At 43.9% G+C, this 12,624-nt stretch overlaps 1 protein-coding gene across 4 annotated transcripts in view; it reads right to left on the bottom strand.

The window, feature by feature from the left end:
- TOX3 (TOX high mobility group box family member 3) overlaps positions 1 to 9,389 on the bottom strand; it is a 103,839-nt gene extending 94,450 nt beyond the window's left edge. For 2 of the 4 annotated variants that reach the window (XM_019497522.2, XM_019497525.2), the window contains exon 1: positions 8,873 to 9,388. In XM_019497522.2, coding sequence (XP_019353067.1) covers positions 8,873 to 8,974 — 102 coding nt within the window. In that variant the 5' untranslated portion in view covers positions 8,975 to 9,388. Of the gene's footprint in view, positions 1 to 8,872 lie in introns of all 4 variants that reach the window. The other 2 variants (XM_019497523.2, XM_006275498.3) reach the window with 2 other exon arrangements.
- Between the last annotated feature and the right edge of the window lie 3,235 nt (positions 9,390 to 12,624).

Below are 12,624 nucleotides of genomic sequence, written 5' to 3'. Positions count from 1 at the left end.
TAGAATATTTCAATTCTGAAAATCACTTCTAGGGCTGCATCCAGATGAGCGCAGACCTGCAATATGTGGCATCTCAGACCTATGCATGGCACCACCCACTGCACATGCAGGTGTTCCTTGCACTGCTACATTGCAGCACTGGGGGGAGGGGTTGACCCCAGGAGATCCTGGAGTCAAAAAAAAAAAAAGATGCAAAAACAAAAAGTGGGGCAGTGCACATGGTGGCAGCGCACCCTTCCCAAAACCAGAGCCATGCTCTGGCTGCCAGGCTCCCAGCTGCAGGAACACTGCGGCTACAGCTTCCTGAGGCCCCCAGGATCCCAGGTAAGGCTGCTGGAGCCAGCACAGTTGCTGGCCCCAGCCTACCCTACCCCATGCGGGGTAACCTGCCACACACCAGAGCACACAAGGCACAGGTGTTCTCTGAGGACAAGTACTAGCGGCACAAGGTATGTTGCTGCTTCTTTTCCCCGGGGAAACAAATGTCAGCACTTGTGTGGACATGGCCTAGAAGTGCAAGTGGGGACTACTGGTCATAACACCAGATGAGCAGACACTGGCTTCAGAGCAAGAACAGCTTTATCAACAAAAATGAAGGTGCGAATTACTGACTGAAAAAACAAAGCTTTCAAACTAAAAAATATGTATACATTTCTGTATTGTTACATTTTATGGGACGAGACACCCTCAAAAGTTAGATGTATGAAAATGAGGAATAAAGGAAGATAACAATTGCAAAAACCAGGAGCCAGTATTTACGTAATAGAACAGCGGCTGCATGGGTTCGTGCTTGCTGGAACATTAACTGAATTTCTGTGGATTTTAAATGTCATAGCCCTACTTGGGATCCCAACTGTTACTTTGGGAACCGTCTTATTAAAAGAATACAACTGATTTGTTGTAATATAAGTAGCTATGAAATACTGGATCTAGGCCTCAATTTCACTTAATACACAGGAGTAATTTTGCATATTTAAGGAATTCCGTTAAGCTGTTAAATGGAAACTGTTAAACCTGAGGAAAAGTAAATGTAGATGTAAAGTCCTGAGACCCAAATTGTCCACTCTATATTCAGAGGGGGGGCAGGCGGCAAAGGGGGAGTCTACAGTTTTTATGGTGTTGTCTTTTCTGACCACCAGTCAGCTTCAGCAATGGATGTGACATCTCAGTCAGAACAGGCAAACAGGATGCTGTCGGAGAACTCAAACATCCCTTTTTCTGGAAGTTGTCCAGTCCCACCTGGCCACATCACACACAACTCTCCACCCTTAGTTCCAGTGCAGGTTACCTCCAACTTTCCTTTACCAGATTAAGCCCTTTCTACTAGGGGTATGCAAAGCGGGCAATATTCAATTCAGATTTGACCCAATTCAGGGGACAGAGATTCAATTCGCTGACTCGGATCACTGTCCCGATTCAATTTAGCCACCTCGAGGTACCAGGTGCAGCTCATGAACGATGAAATGCTGGGGTGATTGGAGTGTCCAACAGGAGCGTGGGAGAGCCACCGCCCCCCTCCGTGGCAGACCTGGAAGTGCTCCTAGCCCGCTTCTGGGTCTGTTGCCGAGTACACTGGGGACCACCCCCCCCCCCCCATTCCTATGGGATGCTCCATCCACCCCACCATCTCAGCATTCACAAGCCGTCTGGTACCTTGAGGTATGTAGAAAAAACATATAAAATTGTGTCTATGTCCGGAGCGTTGAATCTCTCCAAATCAGAGGTTTCCCATTCGATTTGGAGAGATTAATGGGTCTCCCGATTTGATTTAGATTCAGAGATTCGGCTGCCGAATCAAGCCAAATCTCCTCCAAACCAAATCAGTGACCAAAGCTTCACACAGCCCTACTTTCTAATGCCAGCATGTGCCCAAGAGTGAAAAGTATGGTCAAAGTGACCCAGGCAGTGAGAGGTCTAAATTTACAATAGGAAAAATACAATGTTGAGTTGCTAATACTTTCTCCCATGAAATGCTGAGCACAGGCCTGAACTAATGCCCATATAAGTCAATGAAAAGTTTCCCACTTTGCATCAGGCCTCAATGAGGATAAACAAAGTTAAGAAATAATAGTGCTAGTGAAAAAATGAGGGAAATATGCTCTATTTCTTTCCAAGAAAATGTGTATTAGGTTTAAAGGCATACTGCCAATTTGCAATTTTTTAAATTTGACTTTTGAAACATTCGGGGGGTTTTTTTGGTTTGTTTTTTTTTACCAACCCATTTTCCACATTATGTCCTAAAATCTGAAGGATTTATACATGTTTATAAGGTTTTTCATTTTTGTTTTTGCTTCCCTGTTAATGTTTATTAAGGCTTTTTTCAACAAAAGAGAAAATGACTGACTATGGAGGGGAAACAGAAAAAACGACTTTATATTAAGCAGTAGCAAATGTAGCATGTAAACAAGCTAGAAATAAGCCATTTTTGCTACTTTATTTCATTTCTAATAATATATAGTTAACTGCTGAGCTAGTGCACAATTTTAAACATAAATATAAGTTATAGATGGAAATATAATCACTCATATTTACACAGTCTGCTTATGAACCCCATTTTCTTCCAACACAGTCGAGTGATACTATAGTTTAAGCCAGTCTACCCCAGGAAAAAGTTTTCTAACATCTGCTTAGATAAGCAAACTGATTATTTCAGGATTTATTCTCAACCAAGGTTCCACGGTACCCTGGGCTGCTGTGAGATCCTTTAGGATGCCGTGGGGTGCTGTGTAATATTAGCACTGTTAAGTGTGCACACATTTACACATGATTCACAAGATAAACCCAAAGTTCTCAAATAGGTATCCATAAAGTTAAAAGCCATTCCGACCATTCGAGTTCTTTGCAACAGATACATTTTCTATTTCCCTCTTGTCAAAAAAAAGAGTGAAAGCTAAGAACTGGCATTGTCTGAGGGGTGCTGTGAGTTTTATGGGGGGAGGGGGAGAGGCCTTGAGTCTAAAAAAGGTTGAGAAGCGCTGTTCTAGAATAAAAGGCTTTCCTCCTCTTGTTTTTGCAAGTTTAATATTTGTATGACATTCTAGAAGTTGTTAGCGTTGTTTTAACTGCAAGTAAAGAGAACACACACATAAAAGAGCATCTGAACTGAAGCAGATATGGACTTGTAACCCTGTTATAAAAAAATAATTAAGAATGTAGTGGAAAACATGATCTCATCAAAGTCTTTATCTTAATGCAGCAAAGTGGTGAAGACCAGAAGGTTCTTAAATGACACTGGTATCTAAATTCCTAATTAGATTTTCACCTTAAAGTTCTCAATTTGGTTGCAATCATCTTCAAGACACTATGGATCCTGGCACTTGATAACTATATTAACTAAACAGGTAACAATAGACATGACTAATGACTGCCATCATATAGTTGCATTTGGAAATTCAGCCTTGTCATTAGGTATTAGCCTGGATAACATTTGTGCAGCACCCAATTTTCCATCATGCTATAAGCATCACTGACTTTACAGATCAAAGAGCAAGATCACAACCAGTTAAAACCCTAAACATGTAAAACACTTAGGTCTTTGGGAAATCCCACATAATTTGGCATTTTATGTTCATATACATTAGGCGTTTACAGTGCAATGAATCCCACAAAACTATTTACATCCATTATTATCAGTAATAACATATAAAAATACTAATTTAATGCGGTACCCTTCTACTGGTCAAAACTTATTCGGCCCTACTGTGCTAGGTACTGTCATTTATTATACTCTGATACAGTCTCAGCCCCAAAGAACTTCACAATTTAATGTAGTTGCTCACATAGAAGCATTTGTCATGGAACATAGATGGGGATAGACTGGAAAGTTTTGCTGAAATAGGTATGTCAGCTGGGAGTGTAAAAAGATGATGTTCGCAGCTGATAAAGCATTGCTGGCAAAACCCTAGATATAGAAGAGTTCCAGCTGCTTAGCTTATGTCATTCAGGGAGATGGTATAATCGTGCAGTAACTCCCCTTCTAGCTGCGTATACTATCTTTTTTACTAGAGGGCTCTGCCAGGGTAGCTACACTGGCATAGTTATAGTGGTAGAGATTGCATAGTATAGACACGAGCCTGGAATATTGTTATTTCTGATTTTCTCTTACCTACTTCATAGGGAGAATAAGACTCAATAACTTCATATCAGGGACTAAAATGTAATACGAGCAATGTTATGACTCAAAAGGCAGTTTAAAAAAACAACCTCATTTTTCCAATTCTTTGAACTATGACTATGCATGAGCTTCTTTTATAAGTTTTCTATGTTTCTTTTCCATGTGCCATTTTATACATACTTCAGAAAATCTTAATAATAAAACCTAGCACTCTTCATACACTACTGTACATCATTAAAAGTCTCTTGTGGATTAAACTGTAATTAGTTGTAATGAAAATTGCTGAAAAATCTTCAACAGGATAAAACAGCTTCTGCTATGTTAACTGCTTTTAAAACCAACTTTTCCATGTGTTTTACATACAAATGGTTTATTCAATACAGAAGTTGCATTATTTGAACAAAAAAAAATTCTACACTGCACAATCCAATTAGTATCACCATTATACACAAGCTCATTCAAAACAACATAGTTCTTTGTAAGTTGCTGCCCTTGGCATATAAGGACACATTTTCAAAGCTAGCTGCTCAAGAAGATTCAAGACATGAAAAGCTGTGGGATCATTACTCCAGGAAAAAAAAAAAAATGTACTGCAAGTACTAGCAATAGTACAAATTATAATTTGTATTCTATTTTTAATTTGCCATGAAGTCCTTGAAATCCTTATTAGGAAGGGACAATGGACTGAAAAAACAGTATTTTAGTTATACCAGAGTTCATGCATTTCTAGAGCTACATCTTGGTCCCCAAGGGAAGGGTGGGGAGGGGAGACATTTTGTACCACCCTGCTTCCCAACAGTAACTGTCTGTGTAGTAATGAAGTTCTGCAGATCTCTGTTCAGACTTTTGCTGAAATAATATCTCAGAAACTTGCCAGTTATGCAAGAGGTTCACTGAGATAAAACAGCAACCCAGATTGAGGTGGTAAAGTAAAAGAAAAATCACAAGACCTTTTACGGATTTTAATCCACAATCTCTATTTTCAGATTTAGTAGTCTGGAACATGTAGGAAAATCCAGGCAGAGATGCAACCACCAGGACTACAATTCTGCAGATAACGTACTAATCATGTTTCTGTCTGAAAATGCCTGCTACATGGCTTATGGTCCTTGTTTCGCTGTTGCGCTTGGGATCCTCGATTGCCAAAATGGTAAAGCATTTCCTTACACAAAGTATGGAAAATTGAGATTACCCTTTCCCTGTTGTAAGGCTGCCATGTAATGCTCTCTCTCTTATAACTGTAAAAAGATAACTTATTGGGCTCAATTTCCAAAATATAAAATATTTCAACCAAAAAAAAAAAAAAAAAATCACACTAGCACCTAAATTTGCTATCTAAATTAAGGCACCCAAATATGAATTTTTTAACATTTAAAATAGATACGTTATACATTTTTATTGCAGTAAACTTTTGGATAAGGACACTAATTTTGTAACCATAATGGTAACTTGGACCAAGCTGTGGTGGTTTGATTTTTTTTAATAGCACTAGGAGAACTGTGGCTACTTTACCATTTCTCTTTATTCATTATGATGAATGGTAGTTCCCTAAATATTTTCAGTTACAAGGCATGTAATCTACCCAATAAGTGGAAAAGTTTGTTTAGAAAAAACTATTAAGCTATAGCAAATGTCCAAAATTACTTTCCATCAGCAGAACCATAAAAGGGCTCAAGACAGAAGTAGAATGTTTAACAGCTGGTCCCTTTCAACCTTCTGTAATTTTTACAGCTATTTTTTAGTGAAGTTTTAGTGCACATAAACACGAGCAAAACTTTTTTAGAAACAGGGAATCATAGTGTGCCTATACAGTTCTACCAATTGGAAGCAGGCCTCATTTGCTGAGAACTACCACCATCTCTAACGCACAGAGGGGCAGGTTATACTTTGACTTCCATTACTTCTATCCCAGCACAGGATACTTAGGAAGTACTGCCCCAATCTAACAAAGCATTTAAGCACATATTCCTTCAACTATGTAAGTGAGCCTATTCAAGTCACTGAGATTCAGCATACACTTGGTGAACCACTGGACTAGGTCTCAGGACAAATTATTTCCAACACAGGTTATGCCGCTGACTACCTGTGTGACCTTGGGCAAGTCACTTCATCTTCTGATGCCTGTTTTTGCTGTTGCCTTATCTATTTACCATACAACCACTTTGAAGTTTATGATCACAATAAAATCCTGATCTAGAATCTCCTAAAAGCTACTTCAGTACAAACAGTAATTCTGGAACTATTCTTGTACTTAATTTTAAGCATATGCTTAAAGGCCTCTGTCCAGCAAAGCATATCTGACAACCAAAAGCAATACTCCCAAAAAAATCAGTGATAATCACCAGGAGTAATTAGCCAGTTTTGACCAACCCTAAGTGTGAAAATAAGCTGGAGGCGCAGTTCTGTAGAAGAAATCAATTAGAGTATACTTGCAGGTAAAGAGTTAGCTTAGGGCACTTATGTTAGTGTCCTGTTCAGGAGCAGAGAAGAGGCGCACAGAAGCATAACAGAGGGACTGCGTTCAGAAGAAGTGTGGTTGGGGGAGCACTCTGCTCCAGAGAATGGGTAGATTTATAGAGACAAGGAGCTTCCCTTCAAGGAAATCAGTCACAGGTTGTTCTGATCCTGGAACGCCAGTACTGTACACTACTGCTTTCCTGACTGATCTTCAAATACTCACTATTTCAAATGATACAAGCAAAATTCGGGGTGCATGGGCCCACTCAGGATCAAGTCAAAAGGATGCAAGAATGTATCTGTAACAACTGATCCATGTACATCCATTGTAAGTGGAGTTTCATTATAAAAATATCTCTTGCAACAGACTGAACTTGGCCTACAAGATCCTTGCCAGAATTGTGCAAAAGGGCAAAGAGAAATGGAATTCAAATTGTTATACAATCTTATAGATGAAAAAGTTAGCTGTGCCTCATGCTTTCTGCATAGTGCTGTTTCCTTTCTTCCCGAAAATGAAAAATGTATAGACTGTATTTGTACATGTAAACTTTGTGTGCATGAGAAACAACTTAGTTTACACAACAAAACTTCTCTTTTAGCAGCCAGTCAAGATTTCGGATGCAGGAAAAAAAAAAAAAAAATCAGCAATTCATACAAGACAAGACTAGCCCCTGAAATAAGTGCATGGTGTACATAACACAATGCATGAAAGGTACAGTAAGTGTATAGTATGTCAAGGAGTGCAAGCTTTCAAATTTAGCTGGCATACCAGACAACAGTGCATATTTCCCAGGCATTTAGAGCTCTTGCAGTCTTTAACAGGATTCAAAGTTAAGGTTGACAACTTCATCTTTAATTCATGATACTGTGTCTCTTTTTCTTTTTATATTAACTATTAACAAAGCAGCATGCTAATAGCCTCAGTGTTGTATTCGCAGAGAGCACGCGCAATGCATGAATTGCGTACATTCCCCGGGAACACTGTTTTACATCTCCCAGTGAAAGTGTATCTGTACGTTTTGAATAGCAAGGCAGCACCAGATCTTGAAGACCACAGCAGTGAAATTACAACTATTGTAGAGGGGAGCAAAAAACGTACTCTGAAGTTACTCTCCCCAGAGAAAGTTTCTACCTACTTAGGTACCGTTCCTCTGGTTTTGAACTCAAATTATTTCTCCCTCTTGTAGTTCTCTACAGTTGCCTCAGACTTTATCTAGAAATTTGCAAAGGACTCAACACATCAGATTTTACCTTAAATTAACACTTCGTGTAGCATCCTTCCTTCCCCCAGCATCTCAGATCCTGCCTCACAAAAGGCCCCAGAGGTTGGGCAAACACAGCACCAGGAAAAACACAGTGTGAAAGGGATCTTTATGTGCATGTGTGAGGGCCCAGCGCTAATAGCTCAATGTGCTATTGACACATCACAGTGCAAACAGCCAAGTCTTTTTCAAAACAGCGCAAGTCCCCGCGTCACTCTTAACTTTGCGTTTCTCAGATTCAGAGAATTTGGGAAGCAAACAGCCTGCATACGTATTTCAATGCATCTCTGGAAATCAATGTGGCCATTGGGGAGCGCCCATTCCTTTATGCCTGCAAACAACTGTTCTACACGCTACATGGGCCACAAAAAGAGAGGCAAGTGGCACATGCAGCGAGCCGGCCCACAACTTTTTGACAGCCACGTCCGCGGCTGCGTTCTCAATGGTAGCAGCCCAGGTACACGAACCTTGAGCTAATCCTCAGGCTCAGAATAAATGTGCTAGTTAGAGACTGCACCTGGCATCACTGCAAAAATCAAAGCAGGTAGCAGGTTCCCCCTTCCACCCCCTTGGAAAGATGCACCTAGAAACCGCCCGGCCAGCAGAGCTCTGCCCAAACAAAACCCTGGGAGCAGAAGTGGGACCTGCCCTGGCCAAGTTCAGTGCAGGTGGGCACCCAGGGGCCCTGCAAAACCACCCGCTGTTGCCTGCTGGGGGGAAAGGGCAAGGGACAAGTTCATTTGCTTGGGGGGGGGGGGGGGGAGAAAAAAGTACCAGATCTGCCCCACAACCTCCCTGGTGCGCGCCGCCTGCCAGGGGCAGGAGCCCAGGCCAGCTGCCCACCCCCCAGCCCCTGGGGCTGTAACTACATGACAAACCCAGGGAAGGGGCAGGGACCCAGTCTCCCCGCTGCTACGGGCAACTTCTAGCAGCCTCAACCTGCGGAGCGCGGGGGGAGCTCCGCTCCGCTCCGCTCCGGCCCCCGCCCGGCCCCGGCCCCGGCCCCGCGCGCGGCAGGAGGCGGCGGAGCAGGAATCACCTTGCCGTAGCTGTAGTAACCCAGGCACTGGGCGAAGTCCAGGCTGGCGGGGTCCCCGGGCAGGGCGCTGCCCGCGGCAGCCGGGTAAAATCTTACATCCATGCTGGCGGCTGGCTCCGCTCCGCGCCCCTCCGCGTCCCGCGGGCGGCTCGGATAGATCCACCTTCGGGGCTCGCCGCGCTGCGCCCCGCGGCGGGGCGGGGGGTCCCGGTCCCGGCGCCTCTTCCCGGGGCAGGTGGGCGCGGGCGGCCGCACACAAAGGAGCCACGCGCCCGGCGCCGGCGGAGCGGCACCCGCCTCCCGCGCCTGCCCTGCCCGGCCCGGCCCGGCCCGGCCCCGGGCTCCGCTGCGCGCCGCGGGGAACAAAGGGCGGCCCCGGGCCGCGGGCAGCGCGGGGCGCCCCGAGCGGGAGAAGCGGGGCCGGGATGGGGCGCGGCCGCGGAGTTGCGGGGGGCGCGGGGCGGGCCCGGCGGGACGAGAGCGCGGGGCAGCCGCGGCGGCCGCTGCTCCTGGCACGGCTCCCCGGGAGGAATGAGCGAGCCGAGCTCGTGGAACAAGGGGCTGGGCCCCTCCCTCCGCCCGCACCTCCCCGCTCCCCTCCCCTCCGCTCCGCTCCGCTCCGCTCCCCTCCCACCGCGAGCAGCTGGCGCCCGCGGCCCCCGGCTGCCTCCGCACAGCGCTGCCCGCGAGGGGGCCCGGCCCGGCCCCGGCACACGCTGCGGGCACGGCGGCACGCGGGCAAGGGCCGGCCAAGGGGACAGCGTGCCCGCAGGCAGGCAAACTGCTTGCATGTCCCGCAGCCTGCACGTTCCTGCATGCACCTACATGTAGTCCAACGTGCACGCGTGCATGTCAGCTACATGCATGTGGAGTACAACATGCATGTAGAGTTCAGAGGGCACACCTACATGGAGAATCCCATGTGCATGCATGTATGCAGAGCATGTCAACCATCTGCTTGTAGAGCACCTGTAGAGGACAGCATGCATGTTGAATATAGCATGCACACATGCATGTGGAGTGCAGCACGCAGGCACATGCAGAGTCCAATGTGCTTAAAACCAACAACCACAAAGTGACAGAGAGCAGATTTAGGTTAGATATCAGGAAGAACTTCTTTATGGTAAGGTTTGCCAGAATCTGGAATGGGCTTCCAAGGGAGGTGGTGCTCTCCCCTACCTTGGGGGTCTTTAAGAGGAGACTGGATAAGCACCTGGCTAGGGTCACCTGACCCTGGTGCTCTTTCTTGACCAGTGCAGGGTATCGGACTCAATAAACATCTGTGAAATCTATGTGTATATTCAGAACTTGCAGGCCACATACATGTAAAGTACAACAAAATGCATACAACTGCAGACTGCAGCATGCATACAGACCTGCAGAGCACACGAAGTGCACCTACGCACTGTCATACTGCTGTCACGCAAAGACAGAGTACACACATAAACGCACACCATAGAGCACAGCACACAAAGGGGCGCAGGCGCACAAAATCACATATACTGTACAGTTCATATGCAAAGTGTGCTCTGTTATGCACAAACCTTGCATGGTGCTTCATCTGGAAATTAAGTTGTTATAGTAATGTACATACAAGCATAGTGTGAACGGGTACAGTATACACACAGTGAATATCTACACATTGTGCAGGTATGTGAACACATACATAGCCACACACACAAGTGTGAAGAGCCTACACATGGTGTGCACACATACAGAATAAAGATTGCATACCTACTGTGTGCACACCCATTTGATCTCTGTGATATGCTTCCTCTTTCCCTGTCAGTCTCGATGCCTCACTCCCCAAAATCCACATGCCTCAGTCTTCTCACATCTTCCCACTTGCCTCTTTTGCTCCATTATTCTAACACTTTCATGGGTAATTCTCCTGCTCTCAGGCTCCCATACCATACTGTAGTCTCCCTAATAAGATCATCTCTTTCTATTTTACATCCTTGAGACTTTTCTATAACCTGCACCTCACATCAGAAAACTATTATTCATTTAATCATTTTCTGAAAGTATTTCCTTTAGTTGGTCTTCATTTGACTTTTTTTTATTTCTTATTTGCTGTTAGTCTTGTTTTGTATTCAAGAGATATTTCAAAAACTGGCTATAACCAGACCTTTCAATTCTTTTCCACTTTTCTTGAGATGTTCTAGGCGAATAACTTCCACCACTCCATTTTTTCTTTTTACTTAAATTGCAGCTTTTTTGTAATGTACTTTATTGATTCATACTGATATCTTGCTATCTGAACTTGGTAGTAGAAGAAAGAAAAAGATTTTTCTAACATAATGTCAGACTAGGGCTTCAGAGCATAATAGGCTACTAACAAACCTTTCTTTCTCATAGTCAATGGAAGCTAGTCTAAAAGGGAAAGTGGCAATCCACATAAGTTTGCTCAACCACAGCTGCCACATAATTGGATCTGCTGCCACACTGGTAATTTATGGTGGCTTTCATATCCTATAGCGTTAGCCACAGAACATTTCAAGGAGACACTGTATGAGAGCACTCATACTTCCTTACCGCTGTTGCAGGGGCAGTCATTTTGCTTTGGTGATATTTTAAACACCTGCTTATTTTACTGCTCAGAAAACAAGTGGACAGAGACATAAAGGGCTTTCTTGTTCCAAAGTCTGGAAGTTTGGAAGGAATCTGCGACAGTGAAAAGATCGTACTGTTGAACCAAGGCTCGGTGTAGGTTGTATGCCAATTATGGGGTACTTATACCCAATCCTAACTTTAATTTCCTCAGTTTAGGTAACACTAGCAAGGAAGACACAATGGCAGGACTTTGCACGAGCTGCATAAATCCACTGGGTACTTACCTGAACCACTAACCATGTTCAGGCTCCTGCTGCTGGGTCTGCACTGCAACTGATTGCAACTATCTTGGGTAATGTTTCCCAACCTTTTCTAGCCCAAAGCACACTTACATTAATAAACATTTTTTGCGTCACACCTGTTAAGGCATTCCCCATCCTCATACTTATTGTACCTCATTGTAGCTCATTGCCATGGCAAAATTCCACGGCATACCTGTTCATTTCTGACGGCACACTTTTGTGCCATGGCACACTGGTTAGGAAACACTGATCTTGGGTCTGCTGCAGTTATACCTCTGACTGCATTATAGTGTACCCTAAAATAAACCCTAAGGCCTGCTCTCACCTTCATCAGTTAGGAAGCAGTTTATCCCTGAACTTAGATCCCTCAAAGCTCCATTGCAAGCCATTAAGACCTACCACCTACAAAACTTAGCCGTGGATATATTCAAATGTCCTCATCCATGTGAGAAGAAAAGACATTTCTATGCATGTTACAGGTCTTGAATTACTATTGAGCTTGTTTTTTTAAGTTCATTTAATTTTTTTAAGTGAAGGGATTTCATCATAAAATACATTGTGCAAAGGCATGACTAGGATTATTTCAAAAAGCCCTGCAGCAAAAAAGCTATCACAGGCTTTAGAGTGCAATAGGTGACAAAGTATCTGGTCTGTGAATTAACAATAATATTTAGTAAGTACAGTTGTCAAGTACTTTCACACACGGTTTTTTAAAAGGGAATAATTGCCCTAATCCCTTTTTACCAATCTAATGTCCAGTGGTTCAAACTACTCCTGCTAGTACAGGGAAGTCCAGTTTTTAGAATATGTGATTCCTTCTCTCAGATTCCTAGAAGGAGGAGAAAACCCTTAAGCTTCATATCCAGTGTCACAGAAATCAGCCTATTACTTCAACGT

This window comes from Alligator mississippiensis, chromosome 10, assembly GCF_030867095.1.
Source record: "Alligator mississippiensis isolate rAllMis1 chromosome 10, rAllMis1, whole genome shotgun sequence".
Lineage (NCBI taxonomy): Eukaryota > Metazoa > Chordata > Crocodylia > Alligatoridae > Alligator > Alligator mississippiensis.
Note: the sequence above shows the minus strand (reverse complement) of the source record. Positions and strands in the feature narration are given on the sequence as shown.